The sequence below is a fragment of the Tasmannia lanceolata genome, unplaced genomic scaffold (genome assembly GCF_043159265.1).
Source record: "Tasmannia lanceolata isolate RefF3 unplaced genomic scaffold, GAP_Taslan_0.1 ptg000012l, whole genome shotgun sequence".
NCBI lineage: Eukaryota > Viridiplantae > Streptophyta > Magnoliopsida > Canellales > Winteraceae > Tasmannia > Tasmannia lanceolata.
The window spans coordinates 17,260,014-17,275,984 of record NW_027518689.1 but is presented as its reverse complement, the minus strand read 5'-3'; the positions used below and the strand labels follow the sequence as shown (position 1 = coordinate 17,275,984).

The 15,971-nt window shown below is 37.8% G+C and overlaps 1 protein-coding gene across 1 annotated transcript; it reads right to left on the bottom strand.

Moving 5' to 3' along the window:
* Window positions 1-1,353: 1,353 nt before the first annotated feature.
* LOC143887662 (homocysteine S-methyltransferase 2-like) lies at window positions 1,354-14,910 on the bottom strand. The gene is made up of 7 exons (XM_077391778.1): window positions 14,351-14,910; window positions 9,082-9,138; window positions 8,777-9,006; window positions 8,548-8,677; window positions 5,698-5,901; window positions 2,536-2,607; window positions 1,354-1,705 (listed from the first exon to the last, which is right to left on the bottom strand). The coding sequence occupies exons 1-7, from the start codon at window positions 14,525-14,527 to the stop codon at window positions 1,544-1,546; spliced, it is 1,032 nt and encodes a 343-aa protein (XP_077247893.1). The 5' UTR covers window positions 14,528-14,910; the 3' UTR covers window positions 1,354-1,543.
* Window positions 14,911-15,971: the final 1,061 nt, after the last annotated feature.

The following is a 15,971-nucleotide window of genomic DNA, read 5'->3' as shown; positions in this document are numbered from 1 at the left end:
GTATCAAAATGGGGTTACCAATTTCAGAATGGGCTTATCAAGTCCCTGAAAATTGGCCGAGGGTACTAGAGTTTTGGAATGGGGTTTTCAAGTATTTGGGATTGGGGTTATCTAGTATCAAATGGGCTTATCAAGTGCTTGAAAATTGGCCGAGAGTTCTGGAGTTTTGCAAGAGGGTTTTTAAGTCTCTAGGAATGGGGTTATCTAGTATAAAAAATGGGGTTACTAATTTCCGAATGGGGTGATCAAGTCCTTGAAAATTGGCCAAGGATACTAGAGTTTGGAAGGGGGTTTTCAAGTCTCTGGGATTGAGGTTATCTAGTATAAAAAATGGGGTTACCAATTTCTGAATGGGCTTATCAAGTCCTTGAAAATTGGCCGAGGATACTGGAGTTTTGGAATGGGGTTTTCAAATATCTAGGATTGTGGTTATCAAGTATGTGGGGTTACCAATTTCCGAATGGGCATATCAAGTCCCTAAAAATTGGCCGAGGGCACTAGAGTTTTGGAAAAGGGTTTTCAAGTATTTGGGATTGGGGTTATCTAGTATCAAAATGGGGTTACCAATTTACGAATGGGCTTATCAAGTCCCTTAAAATTGCCCAAGGGTACTGGAGTTTTGGAAGGGGGTTTTCACATCTCTGGAGTTGGGGTTATCCAGTATCAAAATGGGGTTACCAAATTCCGAATGGGCTTATCAAGTGCCTTATGAACACTTTTTTACTTCCTGTTTTTTTTCACTCGTTCATTTTCACGTTTTTTTCTTTCTACCGTACGATTCATCTTCCTCATCCTCCATTGAAAGGGAGAAGGAGAAATACAAAACCCTAAAACAAATGAAAAACAAAACCTAGATATAGAGAGAGATGGGAATGAACTCACGTTTCAAGTTTTCGAGCTTTCCCTCCTCAAATGGTGGCTAAAATGATGAAGAAGATGACTGGTAGGGCAAAAAAAACAAGTTGAAAATGGAAAAGTGAAAAAAAAGAGGGAAAGAAGAGAGAAGAGGGAAAAGTGGAAAAGCAAAACGTGTTGCTTAAGAAAAGGCATTTTCGTCCAGCTTTTAATGACAAGACAGATTTTGTCCCCCATTGGTAATTTCTGAAAAGCCTGGGTCCAGTTGATAATTCTGCCTAATTTTTTGTCCCCCTTTGGTAATTGATCCTTTCTTTTTTAATAGGCTTGTGGGAGCTTTTTGAGAACTGTAATAACCTTTTGACATCCCTTTAAATACTAAAAGACAAGTTATATTCACGCAAATATCAAAAAATGGCTGTGCTGATATCATTTCCCGAAAGCAATTTTCATGAAATAAAATATGAAATCCTCCAATGGGTGCAGACTTCTTAGAGATGTGGGCATGGGTTTTTTTGTATATGAATTTCTCTAAAATGCTATTCTGTGATTTGTAATTTGGTCCTCTAAATAAAATTAATCAGCTACATACATAATCATAGAAACAAAATTTAATTTCCAGTCATTTTCTGTTTCTGGATTGATATTTACAGCTTTGCAACTAGACTCTTGATTCACTGTTCAGACACTATGGAGATGTTGGAACAACAGATTCCTTGCATAGAGCCCTAGCTATGGCTCTAATGGTATTCGGAGTAGTCCGGCAACATCCTCCTATAAGGCAAGCTCCAGCTTCACGCCATTTGTTAACATACGAAACAAAATCTTCGTCTGAAACGCCAGTAGATGGCTGCAAGAATAGAAACGGAAGAAAAGAATGTGAGCCGAAGGGTTTCATCAACTAATCTTCATTTGATTGTTACAAGGACACAACATGGATGTCAATAGGAGGAAGAAATCCAGGTCTGACTTAAAGTTTGATTATTAGATTTGTATTGGCAAAATTATCTACTAGTATATTAATAGGTAACTTATCTGCTCATATCATACAAAGATGACGAGAAATTATATGATGAAGGGCCGTATGAACACGTACTCAACATCCCATCCTTCGTATTTGATCCAACAGCAGCTCACTTTTTGAGGAGCTGCTGTTGGATCAAATATCAAGGGTGGTACTTCTATCGTACTACCTTTACGTGTTCATACGGCCCTTCATCATATAATTTCTCGTGTTCTTTGTATGATATGAGCAGATAAGATACATATTAAATATAATTTCTCCAAAGAACATTGGCTAGTTTAGAAAACCGAACAATCAAATGGGAAAACCTCGAACTTTTTATTTAACTACGAGGCAGGCAAATTGGTCACAGAGACATGAGCTCATTAGCTGATTCATTTGTGAACAAAGAAAAATATTATCTATATTGTAATTGAAAACATCTATAAAGAGGACCAAGGTTGGAGGGTTCTTCTAAGATCAGGCAAATATAGAGCCAACCAGAGGTGGAGGTTTATGCTTGGTCCTACTAATTCATAAAAGTGGGAATAGAAGACATGGTTTGTGCTGATAAATAAGAAACTAAGATCAATTCTCGAGAACCGAGCTTCATATAATACAAAATGAACAATAGATTTGAACATCTACAACAGCTTTTGAATGTATTCCAAACTCACCACCCACTGCTTTATATTGGCATCATATGTTTCCCCACTGTTTGGATATATAACTATTGGTTTGGATGTCACCTGTGGCAATAAAAAAACCAGAAACTTTTCAGACTCTGAGTCAGAGCAGGATAGCAATAAGCATATCAAAAACCACATAAACATTAAGTGATTCAAGGAAAACCATATAAGGCCCTGTTCGTGTGAGATTGTGAAAACTGATTGTAGTCCCCAAACCTATTATTGGACCCAATTTTAAACTTAAATTTGGGTCATAGGTTTGGGGACCACAATCGATTCTCACAATCTGAAACGAACAGGGCCTAAGTGATTCAAGGACCATGGCAACAGCTAATGAAACATATAATCTTGTGCACTCTCTTCTATTCTAGAGTCTAGGACACTAAGACGGTAGTGCACAGAGGCACCCGCATAATCCTAGGATGATGACAATTTTATCAAGAGAATAGTTTATTGGTGACTGGCAAGATTCTGCCATGTACAAAAAAATGTGCAGCTCTATATAGCTCCTTATAGTAGGCCTCAACAAGAAAATTTTCTTGATCAAACAAATATGCTGAGATGTAATAGCCACAATATTTTTCATGAGCATAACATAAATCAAAATGGAAAAGGATAATAGTTTTGTAATTTCATCGGCATTGTCTATTCATTTGCTTCGAGAGTCAAATAACTTTTTTTTTTTTTTTTTTTATCATTTTTCATGTTTAACGAGCTTTGGGTTTCAGTAACAAAATAAAATGTAACAGTGGACTTGTCAACCACGATTTATTAGCCTAAAAGTCAAAATTTGAATTGAAAATGTGCAACATACCATTACTTCATGCTCATTGGAGCAATTGATTGTTCAAACTTCAAAGCCATATACCATCAAAGTTGCTTCTATGGTTTCTTGAAATTGTTCATCATCTGATAAAATTTTGTGTGACCTCTGCAGCGTTGTTCCGACTTCGGTACAACTAATAGAAATGATAAGCTAAAACTAGTCACCATATGACGTTAGTTTAGTCTTAAATAATTGCTTTTGAGACATCAAATCATCTCATGCAAATTTCTTTCTTTTCTTTCTTATTTTTGAACATTTTTTTTTATTAAAAGGGAGTTCTCATATGGTGCCTGACCGTCAAGTCCCGTGAAGGTGTGAAGGTGGTACGTCAAACGTACCGCCCTTGATATTTGATCTAACAGCAGCTCTTAAAAAGTGCGCTGCTGTTGGATTAAATATCAATGAGAGGCTTGTAGGCACACAAAGGACATCATTTATTGGTGTCTCGGATCGAGGAAAACTTTCCAATCCAAGGTGGGTCTTTCTTGATATTTTTGCATACTACATGTTTCAGTTTTTTCTTACCCATCCTCGTAAGACAAGACAACTCAATAACGTGTTGATTTTTATTTATTTATTTATTTTGAATGGAATGCAGATTTTTATTCAAACTAAGAGAAATAGAATGACCGAAGAGCAAGGTGGTCAAGGACTCAAGGTACAAGAAAAACAAACAAATAAACTACTAAAACAATGCACAAAAGGAAAGAGGTATAAAAAATTATAGAGGGAGTTCTAGAGAGGAAGATAATCGAAAAGCTCCATGTGCGGCCTATCAACTCCTAATCAGGCTAGCCAGTCAGTGTCACTATTGCCTGACCTCCACACATGTTAGAAGCGCACCCTATGGCCCTCGATACATTCCAAAATTTCTTCTATTGCATCAGCAAATCTCCAAGGACAAGGAGTTTTGTTGTTCATCCATTTGATTACATTGAGTGAATTCCCTTCAACAATGATATCGTTGAATACTCTGAGGTCAACCTGACGAATCCCGTGCAGGATTGCCTACACCTCAATAAATTGTTGAATTGATTGGACAATTTTAGCAAACATAGTCAAGAGAGGATGCATCCAAAACAAATGCTACTGGATGATTCGACTAAAACTGGCAAGCCTTGCAAAATTATCAGACCTCGTTACCAGTTTTTGGATGTTGAAGCTCAACAAGCCAATATAACAAGTTTCCAGCAAAACTACTGGTTTACTCAGTTTATGCTGACCAGATCAATTCAATGCAAGAACCTATTCTGTTTTTCCTTCAACCAAAAAGAGACACAACATGACAGTTTCCATCCCATTTCTTATATTTTTTTACTTGGAAACAACCCAACTTTGTCCCACCTAATTCCCCTTTGGGAGGATTCCGACTAGTCAACAATTAAAAATACAACATAAATAGCCCTAATCTATCTAAGTTTGAAGATCACCCACCGTCAGTTCTGAATTTTTAAGCTTCCAAATTTTCTATTTCTTTTATTTCAAAGGTAATTTTTTCCTTTAGTTTGAAAGATAAAAATGTTATATAACACCTTAACCTAGTTGCTAAGAAAAAACATAGCCCTCTATAGACCATGTCTAAAAGATAAAAACCCCCTTTCTTGATTGGTTACAGACCCTCACCTTTTTTTTTCCTTTGGCAGATTTTAATTGATTTCGCCATAAGAAGGTACATAAAGAATTTTCTGAGGCAACAAAAAAAACAGAATTTTCAAAGGCTACTCTTCAAAATTTTGCTAAGAATTAAGGGAACTTTATCTTAAAACATTAACTCTGTTCACAATGCTTCTTAATTTTTAGTAAATAATTTCATTAAGAAATCGTGGAATAATCTGGTTTCTCCATCGAGTATTGTTCCTTTTATAATTTTACTGTTTCTTATACTTTTTAACTAATAAGTCCAACTTCCCTGGAAACAAATACAGTATATTGGTCCAGTTTTTAGAACAATGTTTAAAACATTTCTAAAAAAAAGTGCTTGATATTATCTTTTTAGAACAATATTGAATACATTTCTAACTTCACTATGTTTTCTATCATATTCTGCTCCATGTAAAATTATAAAGAACTGAAAAAATGATCAAAAGCACAATAATTTGATACTATGATAATAGCATTAATTAGTAATTAGCACACCCATATGCAGATGCAATACAAGCCTAGAAATTGATAAACCTCATGTAAATAGTTTCTTGTTATTCAGGCTTTTTCCCCAATTGTGTTTCTCATTGCTATATCAAAGAAAAATGGTCAGAAACAATAATTGGCAAGAGGTTTATAAGTATTTAATTTTGCTAAAATGACAACAGTGGAAAAGATCATACCTTCTTTATAGAGAAAATCAGTCCATGAATAAATCTAGGAGGGGTGCAATTAATTCCAACTGCAACAACCTTCTTACATGAGTCAGCAACTGAGGCACACTCGAGAAATGAATCTCCACTAACCACATTAGTGCCATCCTTTGAATTGAAAGAAAACCAAGCTGGAATATTCATGTCATTTTCTTCAAGAAGCTCGACATATGCCTACATGAACACCAACCAAATGAACTATAATAAGGGCCATTTCATTGACTTCTCAGTTTACAAATGCAAACCCATAGGCTTCTATTATTTCTCAGGTGAAAAATGCAACAACCACAGGCTTCTGAAGTATTCAATGAAAGTAAACAGGCAATCTCTGCAACAGTAACACATTATAGTTCTTTGGAAGAGCAGAATGCAAAGCACACCCTAGGAAAAGCAAACATAATTTCCAAAGATAATATAATTAGATAATAAATAGATATGGAAAGATGAAGATTTAACACCCGCCTATGGACAGAGATGTTTGTAACAGCCTACAATCTCAAAAGAGATAAAAGAAAACTGGAAAAAAATTGTAGAAGAAAACTCAAAATTCAGCCGTTAATGGCTCCCAAACTGAATTGAAGTCTTCAAATAGCACAAAGAAGAAGAAGAAGAAAACAGGTCTCTCTAAAAAAACTGAATGCATAGCATTACATAGCCCGACAATCTCCCTTTATTTCTATGATTTAGCCGACACTTTGAATTTATTGCTGACACCCGTGTCGTGTCCGACATGACACCCGTGTCGTGTCCGACATGACACCCGTGTCCACACACGTGTCGACACTCTTTTCGACACTTTTAAATGTAGTGTTGGAAGTTTTAGACTTAATTAAGCGTGTCAACACGTTTTTGTACCGTTTCTGTTTTATTATTGAATATTGTGTTTACCTCTTTTATTATTAACTCTTCTTTGATTATATATCCTTCTTTTAGCTCTTCTTTAATTAATATTTGCTGTTTTATCCCCTCCCCTAAACCTAAAACCCTAAAAAAAATCTTATTTCAATATTATATTCATTGTATCCTAATGGTCTCCCCTTTTCACTAGGGGTGCCACTTGGGTCGGGTTCATACCCGATTTTGGCTCGGGTTGGGTTGGGGCAACTAAAAATTCGGGTTGGGTTGGGCTGGGCTAGAAAAAGATAACCCGAATTAAAATCGGGTTGGGTTCGGGTTGAGCCATAGATAACCCGACCCGACCAGACCCGAAACCCTAAGCACCCATATAAAACATGCTAGAAATTTGAGATTTGGAAGTAAAGGAATGGCGCCATCTATTCTCAAAAGTTACTTTTTTCATGATGACAATGAAAACTGTCCACTTTAAAGTTACTTTTTAAAAGATAACATTTACAGCAATCACGCCTCTCATTTTTTCCAAATTTTTAATTATTTTTCCTTTTATCTTTTACGATGACAACCATCACTCAAAGCCGACAATGGTAAGTTTTTACTATTTTTTATTCACTTTTTTATAACAAGCCTTTATTGCATCTGACGAGAGTGCAAAAGCTAAAAAAAGTAAAATCCTACCTTCAAATGCATCTGAGGAGTGTAAAAGCTAATAAAACCTAAAATCCCATCTTCAAACCTAAAATACAGAACCTCGGCCATGTCTCCGGCGGTGCCTCCAGCCGTGCCTCCCATGCTCTGTAAATAAAGGCAGTCCATTCCCCTCCTTCAAATTTCATTTGAGAAACCAAAAACTCATAATTCCATTTATCCAGCTTTTCAGATTTTTGAAATCCTCGTTCATTTTGCAATGGAAGTCTCTTGGTTGCATCTAGAAGAAGAGGACTTGCCTCCGATGAAAAGGGTCAGTTTTTTTTTTCTTCATCTCCTTTTTTGGATTTTGGGATTTTCATCTCCTGCTGTTGTTTTTTTAATCTACAAATCGGGTCGGGTTCGGGTTGGCATAAAATCCATTCGGGTTGGGTCGGGTTGACCATTTCGGGTTGAGAGTCGGGTCGGGCTCAGGTTAAGCAAATGATGTCTTGGGTTGGGTCGGGTTGGCCTCAACCCGACCCAACCCGACCCAAGTTGCATCCCTACTCTTCACTGTATATTGGAGACAGAAGAGAACTAGATTAAATTGGTGTATGCATTGTTATTTGATGATTATCTCATGTTTGTTTAAGATTATAGTTGATTAATCGTAAGATTTATTAGTTTGTTAAATGAATACCATATTTATATTGTTGCAAATATGATGGTAATTAATAATGTTATATGTATGTACGTGTATGCGTGTGCCACAATTTCTAGATTTTTTTGAGTTGCCATGTCAGAGACCTCGTATACTTTCTTTTTTACCCGTGTCCCCATTTTTAATGTTGGGTGCTTGCTGTGTCCGACACCCCGTGTTCGAGTCAACACACGACACATGTGTCTGTGTCTACAAATCATAGCTTTATTTGCCTTATATACCAAACCCTAAGAAAAGGCTATTAACACATGAATAGAAAAAAAAATTCTCTCTTGGTCGACGACTTTGTAGATAAATAGTTCCTGAATGAGCCCCAATAAGTGGGTGGTCACAAAAAAAGTAAAATGCCCACTAATTTAATTGAAAAAGTACAAACACTGGAAAAACCCCCTAAATAACCAAACTAAATGATACGTCTAAAAAGTAAACAATTGTGCGTAAAAACTAAAAACGCTTCTTAAAATGTTTGTAGTGATTGACAATCGGATGCATTGATTTATGGATGGAGAGGCTAATATATGAAATCAGTCAAAGACTTGGTCCAGCTATATAGATAAGAAAAAAGTGAAACTGCACAAAAGAAATTACAAGACAGCATGCCAACTAGCAAATACCTGTGATTCTAGCTTATTTGGAATTGTCTCGAAAGCAATTAGATCAGGACCTGACTCTGCCAGAACCTGAACTCTTCTCCTATGAAAATCTTTCAAAGTTTCCAGTGTAACTGCGTCTCCATAGTCACCACTGCGAAAATTAAATGGGTCATGAAATCAAATAAAGCGAGTGAAAAAGGAACACATTTTGTGCCAAAATGGTGGAAAAAATCTAGCCAAGTAAATTTACCTGTACTCAGAACCATCAGCTAAATAAGCTCCATAGCTTCCTATCGAGGCTGCAACTAATATTGGGCGTCGTTTGGAAACATCTCCATTTCCAATGCCATCACCTGAACCCTCTGTACATCTCTCCCAAAAAATATCACGAGCCTCTGTTGCAATTTCAACACTTCGCTTCAGTAAAGATTCACTTTCTTCCCTGGACAAGCCTTTAGATTCAAAACCCTGAATAGTAGCCTGCTTCCCACACCAGACAGGTCAGAATTATCGTGTGAGAAGTGAAAACACGGGAAAAGAATTTGTGACATGTACCTGATAGGATGACGTGATTATGATATCTGCACCAGCTTCAAGGTAATCCAGGTGAACCTATTTCATTAGCATATATGCGTAAAATATAGAATGGGGATCCAGTTCATTAATTATTCAAAAACAAAAACGAAAATGACAAGAAAAATAGAAAGGAGATAATTCGGTAGAAGACAACATTTTTCATTCAGAGAACAAAAAGGGCACTCAAATGGATCTTGAAAACTAAATGTGAGACCATTTCCAAATATCTGATTTGCATGCTTTTCTGACACTGAGAAGTGATATTCCTTTAAATGGCAAGGGCGACGCTATCAGGCTACAGCCCACAAGAATCTCTCTAAATGAAACCCATATCATCTGCAATATTGAACACTTAATGCTATTGCACCTGGATACTTCTATTAAGTGTTACTAACGGTGCAGATATGATACCACTGCCATTACCGGGATACAATCGTTAATGTCACCCACATGTTAATCATTAATGTTGCCTGCACAATCGTTAATGTTTCCCACTGCCATTAACAGTGCAGATATGATACTCACTAAATCCCAGCGACCTCTTCCCTTCCATCTTCGGTGGAAACTGATCCACCCTCGCCACCAATCTCTCTTCCCGTGTGATCAACAATCTCTCCTTCTAGCTGCTCACCTTCAATCTCTGTCACTAGTGCCATGATGCAGGAGCATCCCCATGGAGTCTTTACATCAGCCTAGGTTTGCTCATTAGCATAGGTTTTATATGTTTTTTGTTAGTGCTAATGATGCAGGGTAGTTTGGGTATTTCATTAGTGTTCATGTTTTTAGTGGTCATTTTGCCTTAGGTAAGGATAAGTTTGTCTTTTTCATGTATGGGCACCTTATAGAAGCCCTTTCCCTCTCATTTTTCATTATAGAACTTTGGATTGTAATTTTCAAATTGGAGAAAGTTTGGAGGGAAATCTCCTTTTAGGAGAAAATCTCTAGCATTTCGTTCAAGGCCTAGAGGGATTAGAAGGCTTGAAATGCAAGCTTCCCTTTTTGGGTTTTATCCATTGAATCCTTGTTGATCAAGGTGCCTAATCTGACCTGGGCCTTGGTGTCTCCATTTCAAGAACTCCAAGAAAGTTGGAGTAATTTCATCTAAGAAGAAGCTGATCGAATCAACTTGATAGATCATCTGTTGCTGCTTACGAGAATAATCTGATGGAGTTTTCTCCCAAAAGTGCAAGGCACTCATCCAAGAAAATATTCAGCTAGAAACATTGAAGATCCATCTCTGAAATGGATGTATACAAGTACAACTAGCTGTGGAGTTAAATAATTTCCTCCGTCATTTCAGTTTGAAACCTCACTCAAGAGTCAAGATTACTTCTGTAGATAATTTTCCTCTTCCAATGAAAAGCTCATTTAGATCTACAAGGATCCGGAAGAATTGGCCACAGATTAAATATCTCAGTTCAATTACATGCAATCTGGGTTTCTGTTTCTTTCTTCTTCTTTTTTTTTTTTAAATTACATGTTTGAGTTGCAAGCCAATTATACCTGCTGCCATGGATTGTGAGGTCATAGTGAAATCACAATTGACCTTGTTACGGTTTTGCATGCAAAATATTTGGCCAATCAACCAAAGTTCAGCTCATCGAAATAGGCACTTTTCTGAATTGTGAATGGCTCATAACCTATAATTTGTATGTGATTTTTCCGTAGAGAAACATCTGAGATTAGTGGATCAGTCTCTTCAAGAGCTAACAGAGATTCAAGGCTGACAATGTGATCTTGCACATATTTGATATGAATCGTATGGATTTGCTTGTTGCCATCTCTCTCGAATTTGTACTTGATTTCTAGTTTGGTATAGGGATTTTAATTAATTGACAAATGCTTTAGTTTCATTAAGCTGCTGGAGATCATCTTCTGGATTGAGAATCTCGATTCCGTGTGTTTTCATTTTGCTTAGGAATCTTCTCAGCAGAGCCGCTAGGTAAGTATGGAGTAGTATCCTTATCAGGTTTGGTATTTCGTGGGTTTTCCCATCTAATCTAATAGATTTACTAGAAGGGTGGTCGTTAGTTCCTTGGAGATCTAAAGGGAAGATCCTTTGGAACATGTGCTTGCTAGCCACTCTATGGGTCCTGTGGAGAGAAAGGAAAGCAAGAGTTTTTTATGGTATTTCTAGGTCTCCGCCTTCTCACTTCATTAAAAATATAGCATTGACTATAGCTTGGGTAAATTGTATTCCATCCTTTTGTTTTGTCTCTTCATATGCTCTTTGGGAGGGATGGAAGGAAGTTTGTCTTAGTGTTGAAAGGAAGGAGACCATTGTACAGGATTGGCATCCTCCTACGCAGGGGATGCTAAAATTAAACTTTGATGGCTCAAGTTTGGTAATCCAGGTCCTGCCGGAATAGGGGGGGTCCTTAGAGATTCTGGAGGAGAGGTTGTATGGGCATTTTCAAAGCCCATTGGTACTGCAGATGCAAGTGAAGTGGAAGTGCGAGCGGTTCACCAGGCGTTAAAAATCTTGGCTAAGGAGGATCTGAATAAGGTATTGGTTGAGGGCAACTCTCTTAATACCATAAGATGGCTAAGTGGCTCTCTTGACGCACCGTGGAGATTTGCACATTTATTTGATGAGATCAAGGATAAACTTGGAGGTTCGCTGATTACCTTCTCCCATGTTAGAAGATCAACGAATAGTGTGGCCGATCAGTTGGCTAGGGAAGGAGTCATTAAGCAAGGCTTAGAGTTGTTCGATTTTTTGCCTCCTTGATGTCTTCTCTTACTTGTTTTTTTTTTCTATCCTTCTTTGTATTTTCTTTTTGCTTGTATTTTTGGGGATGACTTTCTTGGTCATCTCCTTTTAAAATGAAATTTGCTACCATTCAAAAAAAATAAAAAATTGACAAATGCTATTACATCTCACACAAAAAATACCCAAGGAATGTTGCAAGTGTATGAGAAATTAATATATAGCCCTTAATGCGTGACATCATTCATATGGGAATGACAGAATCTTCTCTAGGCATGTTTTGGCATGTTAGAGTAACTCTGTGTTTTGGCTTGTTCTCTGGCATTACTTTTCTGAACGTATAAATTTCATTGGAGGGCATTATTGAGATGAGCTACTCTTTATGAAAAATTGACCCTGGAAGGATCGGCTTTGATCTACAAATTATAAACCAGCAGAGGTTTGATGAGTTACATTGCCTTTGATTACTTCTCTAAAACGGGTCCTTTAATCAAGTTAAATTCCTCAGAGAAATCTTCCGTTAGCATGCCATTTAGTAAGTTTTGAATATGTTGTATATGAGCCGTAATTTCAAAATAAATGTTTATGGTTTTGTGGAAAGTCTTTGTAATCTTCTAGGATAGTTATTGTGCGTGGAAAATTGAAAAGTCATTGCATGTTTTCTAGAGCTCCTAATGTCTAGGTTAGAATATCCAATTGGGATTTCCTATGATTTTGTTTAGAATACCTCCGTTTGGTTGCCACATGCCTGGCATCCTCAAGGATGTTCCAAGTAGAAAAATAATTTTTTGGTAACTTTTTTGGTGTTTGTTAGCCAATTTAGCATCACAATCCCTAGAGACTAGTAGACAAGATTCAAAGGTAATAATTGCTTGTCTGGTGAAGTGGCACCCATGTTCTCTACTTATACCTTCAATGCGATCCTCCTCCAAAAAGAAAGAATTTGTCAAGTAGAATTTGCTTTGGGAAATGATATCAAAACTGCAATGTTTTGATGAGATGCGCGAAGCATCTTATCGTCTAGCATTTAGAGGGCTGACAGAAGGATTTTACGGAGGTATCCAAGACCAAACAGAGGTATCTCTCTGTTCTCTTTCTATATATTGGTATTGACACCCCCTCCCATTACTTTTACGAGATTGGCAACCAAACACTACTTATCACTGTTCTACCTAGTAAATCCTAGGTAGATCAAGCATTACAAATGTTTGTTTCCTCCCTATTGACTACTTATACCACTAATCTAAACGGTAACTATCTGCATCCAAACAGACGCATGGGGACTACGACAAAGGTGTTTAATATACTTAGCTATTTTAGAGTGTCTTGGGCCTATAAGAATGAAGTGATTTGTGTACAGATTGTAAGCTTAGAGAGAAGCTTCGACTGTAAAGGTTCAGGGGAGAAGTATAGAGATTCTAAGAAAAAAGAGAAAAGAATACCAAGTCACTTGTATGTGTGTTTTGATATATAGAAAAGTCTTTTTATTTTGGTGTTACATTTGATTTTGGTGGAGCTCTACACAGGCCCTTTGGCTGTGTATCTCCCAACACGGGCCCAAATGGACAGAAGGACTAAGGGATTAGGCTTAGATGCACTCAAAAGAAAGAGGACAAGCTAAGCAGTGGATTATCGAGAGGGACTAATCAATGTAGTGTATTGTGCAGAGAAGGGAAAGGACATACCTTTGGGAACACAAATTCTTTTTGAAGAGATTTAGGATTTCCTGGCAACTATGAGGAGGTTAAAGATTCTTCAAGATGGCCAACAAAGCTCCTCAGAGTTTGATTAATTGGAGTGTCGAAAGATAAATCTTTTCTTTTTGGGTCTAATCTCATAGAATGATATGTCACTTGGTTAGGGAAAATCCGTACGACTTCAGCTTCTGATCCAAATGACTGAATAATAACTACTAACAGACCCATATTCGAATGAACGCAACGTACCAAATTTTCTTTCAAAAAGGGTAGCGATTGAGTCCATATTTTTTCGACATAAAAAAATTACCGTTTGGCATAACATAGTAACATGAATATAATTTAAAATTAAATAATAACACTTCTGCAACATAAATTTTTTTCCGAGAAATGATATTCCCACCCCCTTTTCCAGCACTTCCACCCATTCTTCTTTGTCCTTTTCCTTAAAATGGCTGCATTTGCATCCATAATTTTGTTTGTCTTTTTCTTCATTTTCAAGAGAAACAAACAAAAGGGGATAAAATCCCATTTCCCTTTCTTCCAATAAATAATAAAAAAGAAAGAAGAAGATGAAGAAAATGAAAAATCCATCCATGCAATCATAATCCTCATGCCTAACATAAAAAAGAGAGAGAGAGAGAGAGATAATAAAATTGCAACAAACTACACTTCGTAACAACAAAAGAAATTAAACTAATCGCATTTTCTAAATACAAACAGAAACCTCAGAATTCATAAAAACCAACGGAGATCATTGCATGCTAGAGTAGAAAGAGACAAATAATCAAATTTAAAAAAAGAAGAGTAAAAGAAGGAGATTTAAAGAAAAAGGAATTACCTTTTGAATGAGATGAGGGGAGCTGATGAGGCATTTGGCACTCCAGAGAGGGTCATTGAGGTCGGCACCGAGGCTTTCGAGCTCGGTGGCGAGTCCGCCATCGATGACAGCGAAGCCGCCGGACTGCTGGAGGAAATCGGACATCGCCGACGAGGGATCGCCGGTTAAGAATCCCATCGGTGGGGGTTTCGGCCGGTGAGGAGATTTTCCGGCGAGAGAGGCGTGAGTGGGCGCGTATGTTGGATTTGGAATGGGAGAATGATGCCACGCTAGGACAACATTTTATAGTAGGAAGAGGTAGGTGAAATTACGGAAAAGTACATCTGCAGTTTGTGTTTTTCTTGTGCTGATGGGTGGAAATATTGTACCTAGGATCCGAGGAATGTTAAAATGAGGGGCGCTCTTGCTGGGAAAAAACAAAAGAGTTGAGAGGGGTATCCCATGCGCAATTAATACTCTCTGACTTTCAGGCATTATAAATGCACTTTGATGACCAAAAGCCAATGGTATGGGCGCCACTCAGTTTAGCATTCCTCCGTACTGTGAATCTTAGGTTTTAGAGGTATTCCAAAATGACGGTGAACTGCAAGGGCGCCCCCTTTGGCTGCAAGGAGCATAAATGCACATATCTGCTCCTTGCAGCCGAAGGGAGCGCCCTTTCACCCCATTTCTGCAAGGGCGTCATTCAATTTATAATACCTCTAGTTTTAATATAGGGTAATCCAACATGTAATTTTCAAAAAGTACTGTATGGCCCACACCATAGGCTGCATAGGCAAGAACATAAATATATTGTGCCCAAAAAGTCACTCATCCTAGCCCTTCAATCTATAGGAACTTAGGGGTGCAACTCGGGTCGAGTTGAGGGCAACCCTAACCCAACCCGAGATAGCATTCCCTCAACCCTAACCCGACCCAACCTGAGCCTCGGGTTGAGGACGCTCAACCCTAACCCAACCCGCCTCCAAATTGGGTCGGGTTGGGTTTGGGTTGAGTCGGGTTGGAGCGGGTTCATCTACTGCCAAACGAAAAAATACAAGAAAGAAAACACAATCCTGAAAAAAATAATGATAGAATTAGAGGACGGAGGTCGGGTTGCCAAGGCCTCAACCCTAACCCAACCCAAATTGAAATCAGGTTGGATTTTTCCAACCCTAACCCAACCCAACCCGAGCCAAAATTGGGTTGAACCCGTCGGGTTCGGGTTGAGCCCAACCCAAGTTGCACCCCTAGGAACTGCATACTATGGAAACCTCTATCGGAGGGTTGGGATCATCCTAATGAAATGATTGTGGAGCACAGCATATTTACCTTGTCGCCCATGAAAAGGATGGTTGGGATCATCCTATGGTGTAAGCCATACAATACTTTTTGAAAAATACTGGTCTATAAGGGCTTACACGATTTATACGTGCTTACTTTATATGGGTACGGTCCAATATATTTTCAAAAAGTATTGTACCGCTAATACCAAAAGATGATCCAAACCGTCAATTTGATGGGCCACAACATAAATAGGTCGTGCCCAAAAATATTAAATAGGGAAAATTACATTTACACCCCCTCTAGTTTCTGACACATTCAACTCTAACCCTGACTTTGAAAATGTGACAAGTACACC

Excerpts from the sequence above, each read along its gene's own strand:
- LOC143887662 (XM_077391778.1), bottom strand. The coding sequence starts at position 14,527 with ATGGGATTCTTAACCGGCGATCCCTCGTCGGCGATGTCCGATTTCCTC. Across the intron at positions 9,139-14,350 it reads CCCCTCATCTCATTCAAAAG|GTTCACCTGGATTACCTTGA; the intron begins GTAATTCCTTTT and ends CTAATGAAATAG. Across the intron at positions 5,902-8,547 it reads CAAATAAGCTAGAATCACAG|GCATATGTCGAGCTTCTTGA; the intron begins GTATTTGCTAGT and ends GTGTTCATGTAG.